Here is a 17,589-nt window from a genome sequence, read left to right as displayed (position 1 = left end):
AGCCCAGCTTTACTGATTGGGTGCGGTTGGTAAGGAATGAGGCTAGAAGTTCCCTAGCTGTGTGATTGATACCTAAGGTTGAGACACGGTCTATCAGGATGGCATGATCGACCGTGTCAAACGTGGCAGATAGATACAGAAGTATGAGGAGCGCCGCACCGTCCTGGTCTAAAATCCTCCCAACCTCATCGGCGGCCCTTATGAGGGCCGTTTCGGTTCTGTGACCCTGTCTGAATCCGAATTGAGTATCGTCCAGGAGGTGGTTTTGGTTGATAAAATCGGATCATTGTTTATTCATTAGTTTTTCAAAGATCTTGGATGGGAACGGAAGGCAGGCAATGGGTCTGTAGTTAAGTGAGGCTGTAGGGTCGAGGGTAGGTTTTTTCAGGAGGGGTTTGATAACTGCTTTTTTCCAGACGGAGGGATAGGAGCCTGTGATGAACATGGAATTGCAGATATTGGTGAGGGAGGGGGTTATGACCTCCGGAATGAGTTTAAGGATGGAGGGTGGACACGGGTCAAGAGGGGAACCAGACAGGATAAAGTCTAACTATAACCGAAATTTTGCAGTAAATAGCCAGGTCTTCAAACCTTTCCTAAAAGAAAGCAGATCGGGCGAATTTTTGAGTTTGTAAGGCAGACGATTCCACAGCCTGGTTGTGATAGTTATATAGCTTTTGCCACCCCAGTTTGATAGTCGTGATTAGGGAACCTCCACCAACATGTGTGAAGAGGACCGCAGTTTTCTGGTCGGGCTATACTAGCGGAAACTGTCAATCAGATAAGCAGGGCCTTGATTATGCAGTGCCTTAAAGGTGATGCAGAGGGCCTTAAAATGTATCCGTTTTTCCACTGGTAGCCAATGTAGAGCATTGAGGGAATGCTTGGCGGAGGAATATTTTTGGATTCCAAGTAGCAAACAGGCGGCAGAGTTCTGTAGAACCTGCAGTTTAACAAGGAGAGCTCTGTTTATGCCAATCAGAAGGCCATTACAGTAGTCCGGCCTTAACCAGACTAGTGTAGAAACCAGTTTTCTGAAGGTCTGGTGGTGTAAAAGGAAAAGATGTCCAGGTGGATGAAGTGATCACTTTCACATGGTGGGAAAAGGACAAGATGGTGTCAAAAATGACTCCCAGGTTTCTTGCCTTAGTTGCTGGAATGGGGGAGGAGGGCTAATTCTGTGGGCCACCAGTCAGAGGACCAGATAGACTGATCTCTGCTGAAAAGAAGAACCTCGGTCTTATTAGAGTTCAGCTTAAGGCAGTTCGCTGACATCCATCTACTCACCTGTCGCATACAGGCATGAAAGTTGTCAGCTGTGTCCAGAGTATTATTTGAAATAGAAACTATAATCTGGGTGTCGTCTCCATATGATACCATGGCAAATCCATTGGATTTAATTAGTCTAGCCAGGGGGACCACATATACATTAAAAAGGGTTGGGCTCAGGGACGAGCCCTGTGGGACCCCACAAGGAAGTTTGAAGCTATGGGACCGAAGGCCGTACACTTCCACAAATTGTTCCCGGTCCATAAGGAAGGATTTGAACAAAGATAGAGCAACGCCTGCTATGCCTATTTCTTTGAGGCAGTGTATTAGGATGCTGTGATCTACTGTATCACACGCCACAGAAAGATCCAGTAATATCAGGGCATCCATGCCCTCAATATCCGCAGAGCGCCTGATTTCTTCTGACGCCATGATCGATGTAAGCTTGGTGCTGTGTTCACTCCGGAAACCATACTGTGTTGGGCCCAGAATAATATTGTTATTGATGAATTTGGCCAGTACTTCCTTCATATATTTTTCCAGAAGTTTTGCTGGTAGAGGCAGGTGGACAATTGGATGGTAGTTGACTGGATCTGTTTGATCCAAGTTATTATTTTTTTTTAAAGTGGTAGAATGGATTTCTTTTTCCACATTTTAGGAAAGATTCCAGTTTTAAGACTATCAATGCTAAAACAATTCCCGCTTGGTGCTGAACTCCCTTGAATCCCATTGTTCATGACGAGCTCAGCTCGTCATGAGCACACAAGCAGTGTACTGCATGACGAGCTGAGCTCGTCATGAGCATGGAAGGGGTTAAAGACACGGTTTAATGTCTCAGTAAGATGGCAGGTGAATAACGCAGTTGCAGAGTGTATTATCTTAGGAGGACACGGGTCCAATGGTGAACTGGATTTGGTGGCAGAAAGAAGTTTGATGACTTGCTCGTAAGTTATAGGCGGAACCTCTGAAAGATGTGAAGAGTGGGTAATGCAGGGAATACTGGAGTTCTGTAAATCCACTCTTCCAACATCAGGGAGTGATATAATCAACCACAACTTATCATAGATACACAATACCTTACTACAAAAGGTAGAAGCTAAGGTATTACAAAAGGCTTGGTCAGGTACATAGTGTCTAGGTTCTTGCACTCGGCTGAGTTTTTGGACCATAGCGAACAATTCTTTAGAGTTATTTTTGGCTTTTTTGATTTTCTCCGAGAAATAGTTGATTTTAGGATTATAGATCATTCTTTTGTAGTGAGTTAATAATTCCTTATATCATCCTTTTTAATTCATATCATATTCATGTCTCCAGCGCCTTTCTTGTCTGCGATATTGCCTCTTAAGAAGTCTAACTTCTTTTGAGAACCAAGGTTCGGTCGAAGCTGTCCTGGTAATATTCCATGCTGTTTGAGGAATAATTGCTTGAACCAATGGCCCAATCCAGTTGTGATAACCTAAGGATGCCATCTTCAGGTCTTGGGATAAGAGTGGAATGCTCTTGCCTAGTTGAGTGTTGAACTTGGTTTTATCCAGGCAAGGAGGAAGAGGCCGCGCTGGGTGCAAGGAGACCGTTCCATATGACTAAGGTGTATTGAAGACCCTACAGCCTGCAGAATATATTTTCCAAAAAACATTGGCAGATCAATAAGAAGAATCCCATTGTGGAAGATCTATGCTCAGTCACTATCCAGTCGCGAAGTGCTAACAGACTAATTTATAGGTCCATTGTGTCAGGCTTTCCCCAGTGTTCCATTACATAAAAACGGTGGCACCCATAGAAGGTCTCTTAAAATGTATGTACTTCACCCATTGGTATTAACCTCGGGTGCAAATATATTGAATTCATGAAATTTTATCCTCATTTTATCCTGTCTACACATATCGAAATTGAAAGACGATATCAGACCTAGCCCTGTGGCTAAGATAGAAAACTGTCCTCAAAAAGGTGAATATTGTAGACAATCACCGAAACGCAGCGTCGACTTCTGTTTTCTTGAACTATGAACTGTAAAATTTTGATTGTTGTATATGATATGTTTTAATGTATGAATTGTTTTTTTAACAAAGTGATGTAATAAATTGTCATATTTATTTTTAATAATTTTTGCATTCTTTATTGCTTGTTGTTTGGTTTGACCCTTCTAATACATAGTACTGCATATATTGAATGTAAATTGTAAGTAGATGATAGACCTTTTGTTGCTTGCCCAGAACTTACATATATCAGATACAAGCTATCAGGGACGTCCTTGTGTTTTGCACCTGCACCTACCCTGTCCCTATTGTCAAATAGTAGGGTTCCTCCCTCTTTGTTTTGTAAATTTATCTAGGCAATGCCATTAATATCGCCCGAGACTTCTAGCAGGAGGGGGCCTATTGCCGGCTGTAGAGGGCAGAGTGAGAGTTAGCATAACTGCTGCATGCTCAGAGTAGTTGCAGGATATTTTTTCAATTCCAAGAAAGGACAATCAGAAAAAACAGTGTACAGGAGGTGTCCAGCTTTATGGATGGGGCCTTCCGTCATCTGTGCTAGACCTACACTGGTTAAAAGGTCCGTAAGGGCAATCAAATCCTTATTATGCTGGTTATCTAGATGAATGTTAAGATCGCCAAGAATGGTATAGTCCTGGGAATTAACTTTATATTTGAGTAGATGCCCCAAGGTATATAACCAGTTAGCTCTGGGTCCAGGGGGTTGATAAATCAGCATTCCATTAAAAGAGTATATGTGATTAATGGCTATTTTGAAGGAGAGCACTTCGCAATCAGGGCCAGTAGAAATCTCTTTAAAGGATGCTTCCAGGTAATCCTGATAGACTATAGCTAGCTCACCCCCTTTTTATCCTCTGCGATCTTTCCTGGTAAAAGAGAAACCTGGTGGGACAGCCACCACCAGGTCAGGACCCGAGGTCTCATCTGCCCAGGTTTCCACGACAAACAGTTTGTCGAGGGCCTGTTCTTCCACAAAGTTCGCAAATTTGAACTTATGTTTGCCAGGGTTCCAGGGCTGTGGAGACTGGCATTAAAACATTACGGATAAGTAAAGGTAAGAGTAAGAGAAGAGTGCCTTGTCATGGGCCTCAGATCGCTAAGATGTAGTGGAAGTGACATCCATCGGCCTCTGTCCACCAAAGACAATATTGCAAGGAATGACCCCTTGCCATGACTTTGACTTACAAACATATTTCTATGTGTGCCAGGGCCTTGGGGGTAAGGGCCAGGGTTGAAAACTGAAGAAAGTCAACATTGCTCTTGGAGATGGAGAGAAGACAAATGAGAGAATAAGAAAGAGAGAGAGAGAGAACCTGTGTATGTTTTTTGAGTGCAAACCTTCCTAGACAGCAACGGAGTACTGCACATGGCCCGAGAAACAATTTGTGATCACCTACATTGATTTAGAATCGATGCACACAAGGTCATCTCACATAATGACACTTCAATATCAGCATAACGGTGAACACAAGACAGCATCAAGAGAATGATAACCAAGCAACAGGATACAACAGTGGGCATGAATATAGTATACAAACATAAACAAGTAGGCCGTTCAAGGGGCCAGTATATTTAACAGGGTAGTTCAGGTTGTTTCTGAAAGTGCAGGAGAGTTGTGAGTGTTCTGATATTGATGTAACATTATCAGACATTTCAAAGGCCTGCCTTCGCATAGTTCTGCCCCTGGATCTGCTTTCATAGCCGCTGAGACCATGGGGAGCAACAGCAGCGTAAGTAGCGAAGGCTAAGCCAAGGTATACAATCGCGGTCCTTGTACACTGTGCTTCCAAACCACCATAAAGGGCAGAGTAGAGCTGCTCGTAGTGGCAAATACTTGTTAGTAGCCCAAAGAAAATAGAAAGACATCTTCAAGTTGATGAACGTCTTCAGAAGAGCCTTTACACATTAATGATACAAAATCGCATGATCTGACACAACTGTCATATGTTGACATTAGGCATAGTCAGGGCTACAGGAATTATGTGGTACAGAAGGCCCAAACTAATCAGTATATTGCACTGTATTATGCGTCAAAAGGCAAATTAAGCATGAAGAAGAGCTTTCTCCAGCAGCATTATTTTGCTAGTTTTTCATTTTAACACATGGTAGTATTATCTGAGCAGAAGCTGCACCACTTCAGTGCAATTTAACAATTGAATAGTGTAATTAGCAACTGAAAGGTGGCCAATTACACTTTGCCATTAGCCTACCACTGCGGGGTACAGAAATTTGAGTTATAAACCTTGTTTTGTTGAAATCCTCATATAATGCTGCAAACGGTGAATTAGGAGGAATGTGCAGTAAATCTTTAGGTACGCAAAAGATAACATGGCTGTGTGATAACTCCAGTGGCCCTGAGCATGGGTAAGCCACTTGTTCATAAGCATCTGATTGCTATAGGTTCTGTGGTATTCTGCTTCCCTCTCTTTCAACGGGTTTGGGTTTTTCCCCTATCTCTCCTGAAAAGGCACCATTGACCAACTCCCCACCTTTAGCCAGGACACTTTCCTTGACCATCTTGTATCTTAACACTCGGTCCTTGGTGAAACACCAGTTGGAAATATTCCGTCTGTTAGATGACAGTGCTGTGGACATCTTACTTCTGTCTGAAACATGGCTCTCCGACGACTCCGCTCCTGACATTCTTGCGGCCATCCCCACTGGCTATTACATATTACAATCCAATCGTCCTGGGGGGCAAGCTGGTGGCGGAGTCGCAGCCATTATCCGTACAGAACATATCTTTTCCACCATCGCCTGCACTGCAATCCCCAACACACAACTTCTTGCAATTAAACTTTGCTCTTCTAGGTCCCCCCTCACCTGTGTCCTTGTGTATAGACCCCCTGGCCATATGCCCTCCTTCCCGCAACAGATTGGGGTTCTCACTTCCGAACTTATTATTAACAACGCTAAAGTCATTATCATTGGCGATTTTAATTACTGGCCCTATGACCCACGGGAAAGCCGCCTATCGGAAGAGTTCTCAGATCTTCTAAAAAGCATGAATTGCCGGCAACTCATTTCGACACCTACTCACTGCAAGGGGCACATTCTGGACCAGGTTTGGACGACCAATCTAGATATTTCGCCCCCCCGGGTAACTCCATGCTCTTGGTCAGATCATTACTTTATATCTTTTACTGTTGACTTATCGATTTCTCGCCGTGCCCCCCCTATAATGAACGTCTTGGCTCGCAACTGGAAGAAAGTGAATCTACATGAATTTCACTCCTTGCTGGCATCCACAGCCCCCATGCTTTCGGGTTCAGCCACTCATCAAGCTTCTTCCCTTGAACACTGGCTGCTATCGGCTTGCAACTCTCTAGCCCCTTTAAAATCCATAAAAGCAATGCGCCCTCATGACGCCCAGCGATGGTTCACGGATCAGCTTAAATGCGATAAACTGGCTCTTCACCAGGCGGAGCGCCGATGGCGCCAAAATTACGATCCCCTTCTCAAACTGCAATTCACGAACCTCCTAAAAACTTATAAAGCCTCTATTCTCAAGGCCAAAACGGCTTATTTTTCCCGTAAAATAATGGAGTCCGCCGCCAAGACAAAAGAAATTTTCTCTATTGTCAATGAGCTTTCCCTCCCCGACCGGGTGACTCTCCCTCCCACGCCTACCCAGGACCTTTGTGATGAAATAAACACATACTTTCAGGACAAAATTGCCACCATCAAAGGAAATATCCCTCAGCCCCCATCCTCCCTCTCTTTTCCGCTACCCCCCAAAAACCCGCAGCTTCTGGATTCTTTCCCCTCAATTTCTATTATCGAGTTCCAGAGACTCTTGTACAAAGTCAGTTCTGGGTCCCCTAAGGATTGTTGCCCTCCCCAGATACTCCGAGATATTTTCTTGGCCTGTCCTGGCCCTGCCTTGACCCTCCTTAACACCTCATTGGCCACTGGAGTAGTCCCTGACTCCTTCAAACAGGCAGTGGTGCTACCTATTCTAAAAAAAGCCAATGCTGACCCCTCGGTCATGAGTAACTACAGGCCTATATCCCTTCTCCCTTATCTGGGAAAAATCTTGGAAACTTATGTTACTCGCTGTTTGGGTGCATTCATTGAGAGTTCTTCCTTTCTGGACCCCCATCAGGCTGGCTTTCGACCGCTCCATTCGACCGATGCAGTTATTACCGCCGTCTTGGACACTCTGAGAACTGGCGCTGACAACAATATCCATCAAGCTCTTGTCCTACTGGATTTGTCGGCGGCTTTTGACACGGTCGATCACTCTATACTGATCGGCCGTGTCGGAAACGCCGGCATCCAGGGCGTTGCCCTGGACTGGATCCGGTCTTTCTTGGACAAGCGTTCTCAAGCTGTTCAACTCGCTACTTTCTGTGCTTCCTCTTTCTTCCTTTCCTGTGGGGTTCCCCAGGGCTCAGCATTATCCCCCTCCTGTTTAACTTGTACATGCAGCCCCTCTTGGTTTCCCTTCGCACATCCCCTGCAACAATTTATAATTATGCAGACGATCTGCAGTTGATTTTCCCTATTGATTCCTCCCCCACCTCCCGCACAGACTTCCAAACTACCATGCTAGGCATCTCTGATTGGATGGCCCACAGCCAGCTCAAGCTAAATCCCACAAAAACCGAACTTGTGCTGGTGGGCGGGCTGGCCAAACCTTGGAACGACAGTTTCTGGCCCCAATCACTTGGAGCCCCCCCTCGCCCTGTCAATACGGTGAAAAGCCTCGGCGTTGTCATCTCTGGAGATTTATCTATGAAGGCTCAGATCTCGGCGGTAACATCATCCTGCTTCTTCCATCTGCGCAGGATTCGTAAGATCTGTAGATTCCTCACCAGAGATGCCCTCATCTTAGTCATCCTTGCTCTTGTCATCTCTAGGATCGACTTCGCTAACATCCTATATGTAGGGATTCCCTCTTATCAACTCCAGAGGCTACAACTGATTCAAAATCAGGCCGCTCGCCTAGTATTCCATCAGCCAAAGCACCAGCACGTTTCACCTTTACTTCGGAGCCTGCATTGGCTCCCGGTGGCTAAACGTTGCACTTTCAAACTTGGATGCACTATCTTTAAAGCCCTTCACAATATTGCACCTGCGTTCATCTCTTCCAACCTCAAGCGGTATATACCAACTCGCAATCTTCGTTCCTCTGCTGATAACCTCTTGAGCATTCCTCAAATTCAACGCAAGAAACACGGTGGCCTCCGTTTTTCTTTCCTAGCCCCCACTTTCTGGAATTCTCTTCCTTCCTCTTTTCGTCACTGTCTTTCCTATGAAAGTTTTCGTAGGACATTGAAGACGTTCCTTTTTGTAGCAGCATATGAATGATACCCTTGCCCGTGACCGCCTTATCTGTTATGAGCGCCAAGAAACCATTCGGTGAACGTGCGCGGTATAAGAAATTTTTAACATAACATAGGTTGCCAGAGTCAAAAGCCCCTGCAAAGGATAAACCACAGCTGAAATTGTGGCCAGGGAGGGACGCATGTAAGTACAGTTGACTCCCATTTGGAAATGTTATGGGGTGTAAGATTAACATAAGTAGAGGATGTGCACTGAGGGGTCAATACGCCATCGTACACAATGGATAAAGAGCCCTGCTGTGTTTATAGCAAACTATAGTTAAAAGAGTTCCTGTCAATACAACAGGAGTGCTTTCACCAAATAGGTCGCCTCCCAGGTCATGCTGCTGTACTTGGCTACGTTTTTCATTTTAGAGAAACAAATCTCCATGTGGGGGTTCTTTTCGTAAAATGAAAAAGAAATATCCTTTGGTGCATGGAGGATTGTACCAACATGTGTTGTGGGGGATATTTGCTTTTTCTGCGCCTTCCTCAGTGGTGACAAACGCAAATCAACAGCATCAACGGGACCTCTCTAAAAGGAGAGGACCTTCTAACATGGCTACGCCGGCAGCCCTGGTGTGGATGGGCCAGCAGCAAAGAGTTTCCAACATCATAGCCAGCTGAAGCTCTGCAATTGGAAACTGAGGACTGTTCCACAAGTTCTAAATGAGCAGAGTAACTCAAGGGGGAACCTGAATAGGACAACTGCCAATTGATGGGACTATTCCCATCCTGCACACTCTGAGGTCCTTATTTCTCACACTGCGCAGATAACAGCCACAATAAGCCTCAAATGATCAATTGGGGTAGGATGAGGTGCTGTTGTAGCTCTTACAATTTAAGTGTCTCCAAATCATGTTATAAGTATGTAACCGAAGGGTGCATGGAAACACATTGAGGCCAGAGAGGAAACCTGGCTGAAAAAAACCAAATCTATCCTCAGTATGAATAATCCTGCCCATGCCATCCTCAAATGAAGCACCAATGCATTGTGGATGTAAGAGCTACATCAACTGATAGGTCGCAATGAAGGTGCAGCAAAAAAATAAAATATTTTTTTTAAAAATCACTCCTCCTCTTGAACCTCAGTCACTACAGGGTAAATCCTTAAGTATGCAGAAAAAGCACATGACTGTGTGATAACTGAAGTGGCCGGAACCAAGGTAAGAAACTTTTCCATGACCATTTGACTCCTATATCTTTCTTGAGTCCATGCCCATAGCCAACGTCCTGGTTTAAATGTTTTAGTCTGACTTTTGCAATGCATAACCTTAGATCGCTGTGTGCCTTTTTTGCACACATCAACATCAAAGCCACCAGCAAAATTGGTGCAAACTGACCTCCCTCTTGGACTCCGTAGAAGCCACGTGCTGTGCAAGTCTTAAGTCTGGACTCTGTTCTCACTCTTCTTGGAAGTTTGGGTGTGCAGTGGGAGGCAGTAAAAGGGAGCTTGCGACTCTGCTGAGAATTTCCGATCCCATGGTTCTCCTTCAAACTCAATCTGAATCCAACAAGTGCCTACACATTACTTTGTTTCCACTGTGTGCTCCACATGTTATATTGATGCTGTTCCAAGTGGAAGAAACAGTAACTAGGGCAAGAGTGCTTCAACGTGCAACAGCTACATCAGAATGAACTCTCAGGAACCCATACTTAACACTTCTATGCGGCTGACGTGGGCAGACAGTCTTTACAAACCCCGGAGTATGTCCCGATAAACAATGAAGCACCAACCTGCTTGGAAACGGTATATGATGTCCACAGAGGCATCATGAAAGTTTCACTGTAAGCACTTTCAAAGTCACTGTGGTACAAGATGTTGTACTTTGTTCGATAAAGGACTGCTGGTCGCCCATAAAGGAGGTTTCTGTCTAGAAATGGAAACAAAAGAAATACAGTCAATAATTAGTAAACTCTAGTCATTAGAAACATAAAAAATAATAGAAGCAAAAATCGAGTTTCTTTAATAAAATCCAGGCTGCTCCTCGTTTGCAAAAAAGTCTTCTCTCTCAACCAAATACATGAGCATAATGGTGACAATTTAAGTGAAAAGAGCAGCAGCTTCAGCAGTATTTAGTTAGCACAGTAGTACCAAAAACTGTCAGTGTAACGTGCAAGGAGTGCAGCAAGATGCAGGAACCACCACAAAAAGGCCAAGCCCCAAGGCATTCTCGTCAGCCATCCGCATTTGCATTATGCATAATGACCCTGGATTCTAGGCATGCCCTCCACATCAGCAGCAGCAACAGCCCTCTATTCGGATTGGCTTTCAGAATGCAGCTTGTGCCACTGATATGCATATTCTTTGGAGATATAACAAGATTAAGATATCTGCCTGTGACATGAGACTTGTTAGCTTTGCAAATTTTTAGTGAGGGATTCATCCAAGCATCATGCTATTGGAGTGGAGTTTAGCTCGACTGCCATGCATCTAAGTTTCCACTGGGGACTATTTGAAAGAAGTTTCCAATGAAATCATTCAGGTCACATATAACCTTGGCAGAAAGTAGGTTTTAATGATTATTTCATCTTAAGAAGGTATTGTTACAATAATGTATTCCAATGGGATCTTCATGCCTACACTGAAATGTGAACACTGCTATGAAAAGGTCTGGGAGAAGCCTTCCCCTCTCGAACATAATGGAACAGCTTTTGTTCAGAATGCTGGGCACTGAAATAGAACTTTAATCAGCATAACATCATCATTTAAAATTAACACCACAAAGAGGAAAGACGTTTCTTTTTATTTTCCATCCATCGTCCATGTTCACACCCTTTTTAGGTCTCGCCTAGCGAACGCAGTGCATGCGCTGCTTCGCCTTGTTTAAATCGCCATGTCCTGACGTTGCACGTTACCATGTTCACCCAAAATGTAAACAGCCCAGTGCTCCTTTGATGCACAGCACCCAGTTCCTCCACCTTTATGGCACCTGTTTTCATGAGGAGTATCACCCGATGCACACCTGTGGCACATCACCCAGCACTCATGAGGTAAGTGACCAAGTACCCTTGTGATGCGTTATCCAAACCAATGAGACCCATCAACCAGACAGCCTCTGTACTTCATTTCCTAGACCTCCCATGTGCCACATCACGTATGCTCCTCTGATGTTCATCACTATGTCTTCGCCTGATGCACATCACTATGTGGCCCTTGCTGGTTATGAATATCTGAATGTATGCATGCATTATTACCTTTATGTTTGTTGCTCTGTGTGTAAGGGTCCCCGTTTGTCTGCTGAATCTTGTAAAAATGCGAGTGAATGGGCATGTATGCATACTTGGTGTGTCTGTATATTGTTTGCTTCTGTGTGCACCCACTATAAAAAGTAAATTCTTGTTATTAAACTAGTTTCTAGTGTGATCATCTACCTCCATGCACCTCACACTAGCTTTCAAGAGCATGACATAGATTCCAAGGATGTATACTTGACTGGATGGTCCGTCTAAATGCACAACAAAATGAGTCTCATTTAAAATGTAAAGGGTTTGGCAAACAGATATTTTGTAATTGCTTATGACGGAGTAAGAAAATAGGCCCAGGCACAGGTCAGGCGAGTGTGCGTACCAGGGCAGAGTTCTGATTTAAAGAAAGAAAGGTAAAGGTGATGATACAGAAAGAAATGTAAACAAGGGGAATTCCAGTGTAGTTTTTAAAATCTTAAGGGGACACTACTAGAAACAAAGAAAAATTGCAGATTACTGTATAAAAGCATTTCTTTAAATAAAAATGGTACAATATTGTAAGGAATATCTATAGAACGGGATCCAAGAACAGACTTTTGTGGATTTGTAATGTATTTCAAGGAAGTGATCAGCAACATTGATAAATCATTGATAGTTTTGAGCAGGACTCTGATCACAGAAGGTTTTGCAAAGAAAATCACTTTGTTATACAGAAAAATTATATTTATGTATTTGATGGATTTTTAAATGCGTTTAGAGCTCAATTTATTGAAGTGCTTTCCATATTTAAAACACTCGAAGATTCTCTTGAAAATGGAAGAATGGCTAAGAACTGTCTTAAGACAAACCGATCTGGTTTACAAAGGTTAACTCAAGTCTTAAGTCTGTCTTTTTAGGCTTAGGGAAGCCTTAAGACTTCCTGAAGCTAGAAAAAGCCTTTGAAATTCAAACCGATATTTCCTGGCTTAAAACCATCGTAGGACTGTCTTACATCTGAAAAATTCCTTCGCAACCCATATTCACAACTTGTCAGAGGATTTGAGTAGAATCTATTGCTTCTTTTCCTGTATTTCACGTTCAACAATACTTATCTATTATTTTAATCTGAAGTGAATGCATTTACGCAAGAAATTACAATCCAAATGTTGAAGGACCAAGAAACTTAACTAGTATTGTTGCCTTTTATAGCACATAAAGCACTGCATCCCAAGGGCTGCTTCAGAGCATTTGGATACAAAGACCTTCTAAAATGACATTCCGGCAGACCTACAAGTTATGTACACTCTGTTGATAACGCCATAGACTACAGATGAGCAGGATTTCATGAAAGAGGCATGTTTCTAAAATCCGTGGGATCTTGCATGGGCAGGGGGAATAGATTCCACTAGTGCACCCAGGCATGCATGACTGGTGTTTCTTACAGTGTGGCATCTCCAAAATCTGGACCACACCTCATCTCAAGATAGTAAGTAAGTAAAGTTTATTGTATTGTTAATACAAACCATTACAAAAAGAGTCAAACATTCTAATGAATCATTCCACAATAGCATGCAAACATTCTAATAATGATAATTTAATAACCTAATGACTGCTGCATTTAAACAACTAAAACAAGTCAACTGCCCAATTTCACCTTAAAACAAAGGCCTGTTTTAACACATTGGCTATGACACATTTTATAATAAAAATCCAAAGCAACACAGGATAGAGGTTCTGCGGTGTTATAATGTCAATGTGCAGCGACCATAAGTTGTATATAGTTTAATTATTAGTCCCCACATTGTGAAACTGACAGACTGTGAAAGTGCAGGCGCATTGTACATACTATCTACCGTCTTTGAATTTAAAATGCTTAAGCAAGAATCACTAATACAGTGATTTTGCTTCTTTACGGCTACTTTATGACCTTTTCGGCATTACAAAACTGTTACATTGCTTTATTTTTCATTGGTTGCTATGCAAAGCTCTCAGACCTAGACTTTCGGAAGATGCTGTATAGGGGCAAAGTGAATTATAAGTAAGATATCCATTATTTTACTTAAAGTGCAGTATTAAGAATTTCCAGTTACGATGTGTCCGTATGGTGTTTATTCGCCCCTAACATGATATAAAAGTGCAGGTGCGTTGTGCATATAAACGTCCTCATTTTGCTTAAAAGTGCGTAAGCCAGAGGCCCTCGTGCAATCCTTCGCCAAGCTGTTACTTCACCAGAATCAAGCATTGAGTTCTCTATCTATACATTTTTGTTTTGATGCTAGTGGATATCCTCTACATACTCATTGTTTACGGAAATGCTATAAAGTGCAGGTGCAAAATTAAAGAAACACAATTTTATTAAATCCACATGCACAAGAGACCCTAATAGGTCACAAAGCGGTTTCTTCTCCAAGCTCAGAAATGTTCCTGGCAGGCTAGGGGAATTGAAGCTCCACTCAGCCAAGAAATGACAGATTGCCTATAGGTACGAATACACAGTTGGAAGAGAAGTGGTCCGACTAGCTTCCTTCTTTGTTCCAGGACTGCTGGCATGTGCAAAAAATGTGGGCACCCGTCTTTAGTTTGTATCCACATAAACAGCAGCTTGGCTTTGACGGGCACATCTATGCGTTCTTTTGTGTCAAATTGTCCAAATCGAAACCACAAACTGGCATTATACTGCCAGTGCAAAATTAGTTGTCAAATAAGCTTGGGGCTTCAAACTCTGATATGTATTAATAAGCGTCCAAGCATGGCATTTTTTTCCAAATGAGTTCTTGTCCTGCAATTGTGACAAGGTCTTGTTGAAACATTGATGAATCAAAAGAAGGCTGTTCTTTTCATGGGACTGGCCCACGCTTCTTTAATGCCAAGTGCTTCTATTGCCGACTCCAAGTAGTTTCCTAGTGATTCTTTTTACATTTTGGCTCATTTGCACCTTTATTTCCAGCCAGCACAGTTTGTTCAAGGAGTCACTCGCTGAACCACGGAATGTGTAACATAACTTGACAAAAGCATTCATACTTTGCAGCTCTTGTTTTTTTAAACCAAATTCCAGCCAAACTTGAGTGGGAGAAGTTGACTTTGGCAGGCAAAAAGAGCATTTGCAATGCAACAGGTCTCGCATTCACGCAAGTTTGAGCTATTGGCATTGCAAATGACAATGCCTTTTATTTATGTTTTGGATTTTAAAACATAAATAAATGGCATTGTCATTTACAATACTAATAGCTTAAACTCTTGCAAATGCGAGACCTATTGCACTGCAAGAAAGGGCCTTCTTTACCGGTTGTTAGATTGTAAATATCAGAGGAAGAGATCAGCCTGCGACATCTTCAAAGTAGTGATAAATAGTGCAGTGATGAAGATGTGTAAGTGTTGTAAATTACAGAGACACAAAATGTGAAGAGATACATATGATGCGAGCAATAAACACTAACAAAGCGCTCCAACATCTTTCACTCTGATTATACTGTCACGGCTCAGGAGGAAAAGCGGGAAGGGTGGGCTATCTCCTGCCCGCTTCATGATTTGAGTGTGCAGTGTGGCATTGCATAATGCCATTGCTATCTAATAAAAAACACCCCAGCTGTAGTAGGGCCCACCCTTCACCTCCTGGTGCAGGGGTGGGCTATGCTTTATGGCAGGCATGGAGGGAGGGAGGTATGATATCGGCTGCAGCTCCGGCCTGCGTACAGTGCCCCTGCTAATACTAATGAGCGAGAGGTGCTGAGGTGGTGGTATTGATATTGGTGGTGGTGGCGTTGGTGGTATTAGTGGAGGTGTTGGTATTGGTGGTGGCGGTATTGGTACTGGTGGTGGTGGTGGTACTGGTGGGTGGTGGTATTGGTGGTGGTGGTATTGGCATGGATGGTGGTGGTACTGGTATTGTGGCATTGGTGGTGGGGTAGTGTTGGTGGTATTGGTGGTGGTGCTCACTGTAGCACTGACAGTGCTGCTGACAGTGCTGCTGACAGAAGAAAACCCCATGTCTGTCACAGGCCGGCAGATCCACAGCTGATCAGAGAGACAGTAATTTGCGTTGCTAGAGTGTCACTCCCTACTCAATTCCTTTGGGTCTATAGAGGCTGGAGAGAGGCAGGGGATGTGAGGGAGCTGGGAGGCTGAATAATGCAATTATATCTAATTTTAGTTTAACCTTTTCATACTTACAGTGAACTAAAAACATTACCATTAGTCAGTGGATGCAAGAGCTGCAAAAGGGCAATGAACAAAGATACAGGAAATAACCAAAGGGCATTCCCTGTCTCATGTCAGTGTAGTGTTGACGTCACTTAACACAGTATCGCAACAATACAACCAACTGGTGGCTAATAATGCTACAATTACAATATAATAACTACGTATTATACATACTAAGTCTTTCCAAGATGGCATTGAACAATGCCGTTACGGAAAACTCAAGGACTCATCATGCACACTGAATGATAGAAATTATATCATCTCAAGATGGCTGATGCCTGCATACCCACATTGCACTGACCACCTGCGAACCGAAAGGAATAACATGGACAAATGGCAGCTGTGAATGGTAAGCCAAGTGGATAATGTTTCCCCATCATATCCTGAGCACTCGTATTCATAAGCATAAGTTACACCTCCTCAACTGATATATGTGGTTCTCTTTGGTACACAGTTATCACAACATCGACACTTGAGCCAAAGGGATTATGATCAAGACGCAAATAATACTCAATCTTATCTGTAGATAGTCATTAGCGAAACAGAATGGTAAATTAAAGCACAACATCTTTGCATGATACAACTGGGTGTGCTAGTGTGTGTGTGTGAATACAATACTGCTTATGCTAGGACGCAAATTCTGGAGAGTTTATAATTGGCTCACAAAGAAAACAGTCAATCTATATTAGGTTTGATAGATGAGAACTTAGCACTTTATTTCTTGCACTTGATATCAATAGCTGATGACAGGAGCAGATCATATACCACGTTTTTCTTGGTCTATCAAACAATCTCACAGAGTAAAACATTTCAACGCTATGGGGCCGATTACGATCTCGGTCGGAAAGCCTCTGACCTTAGGTCGGAGGCTTTCCGACCGAGATAGTCTGTTTCACTTACGACTGCCTAATTACAATTTAGGGGGTCAGAAGTGAAACCAGCTGGTCATTCCAGTTGGATTCCGACAGGCTCAAGGAGCTCATGGGCCAGTCGAAGACCGCCCGCAATTCATATGGACTGCGTTTTACACCATCCGGATTACTATACTCTGTTTCCGGCAGGCTTTCCATGCCAGGCTTTCTGACATAGAAAGCCTGTTGGAAAGTGAATTTGGCGGCACCTAGCAGGGCCCCCTTCTGTTAGTGGCCTCCGGTTGTGGGCAAAGGAGGCTCCTATGGTGCCCCCTTGTTGATCCCTGCTCCATGTGGCAGGCAACCTGAGGTGCTTGCTACGTGATTCAAGGATGAACACAATCTCCCATTTCCCTATGGTAGCCTGTGCTACGGCCGGTTTACGGTCGTAGCACATGCTCCCATAGGGAAATGTGAGTATGCGACCGCACCATGTGCGGTCGCATTGCAATTAGGTGGTCATGACCGCCGAAAGGAGGTTAGTCGGACCCGTATCCGTGAAGTGTTGGGCAAATGTAAGTCCGCCTGACATCATAAGCCCCTATATAGTTTCACATGATATGACCCTGAGGTTCCACAAGAGTTGGCAGAAGTGCTATGATGTGAGTTGTATCCCTTCCACTCCCAAAAGTATATATTATTGTCTCACAGAGGACGTGGATTTTTCATTTATTATATTTCAGCTGTGAAAAAGCATCAGGGAATACACAGAGTGAGCGA

General features: G+C 43.4%; 1 protein-coding gene across 7 annotated transcripts in view; it reads right to left on the bottom strand.

The window, feature by feature from the left end:
- Positions 1-17,589, bottom strand: part of ENPP2 (ectonucleotide pyrophosphatase/phosphodiesterase 2) — a 442,632-nt gene that overhangs the window by 54,107 nt on the left and 370,936 nt on the right. For all 7 annotated transcript variants that reach the window (XM_078686841.1, XM_078686846.1, XM_078686840.1 and 4 more), the window contains one exon: positions 10,328-10,464. In XM_078686841.1, coding sequence (XP_078542967.1) covers positions 10,328-10,464 — 137 coding nt within the window. The remainder of the gene's footprint in view (positions 1-10,327; positions 10,465-17,589) is intronic.

The sequence above is a fragment of the Lissotriton helveticus genome, chromosome 4_1 (genome assembly GCF_964261635.1).
Source record: "Lissotriton helveticus chromosome 4_1, aLisHel1.1, whole genome shotgun sequence".
Lineage (NCBI taxonomy): Eukaryota > Metazoa > Chordata > Amphibia > Caudata > Salamandridae > Lissotriton > Lissotriton helveticus.
The sequence above is the reverse complement of the archived record's forward strand: the minus strand, read 5'-3'. Positions and strand labels throughout refer to the sequence as shown.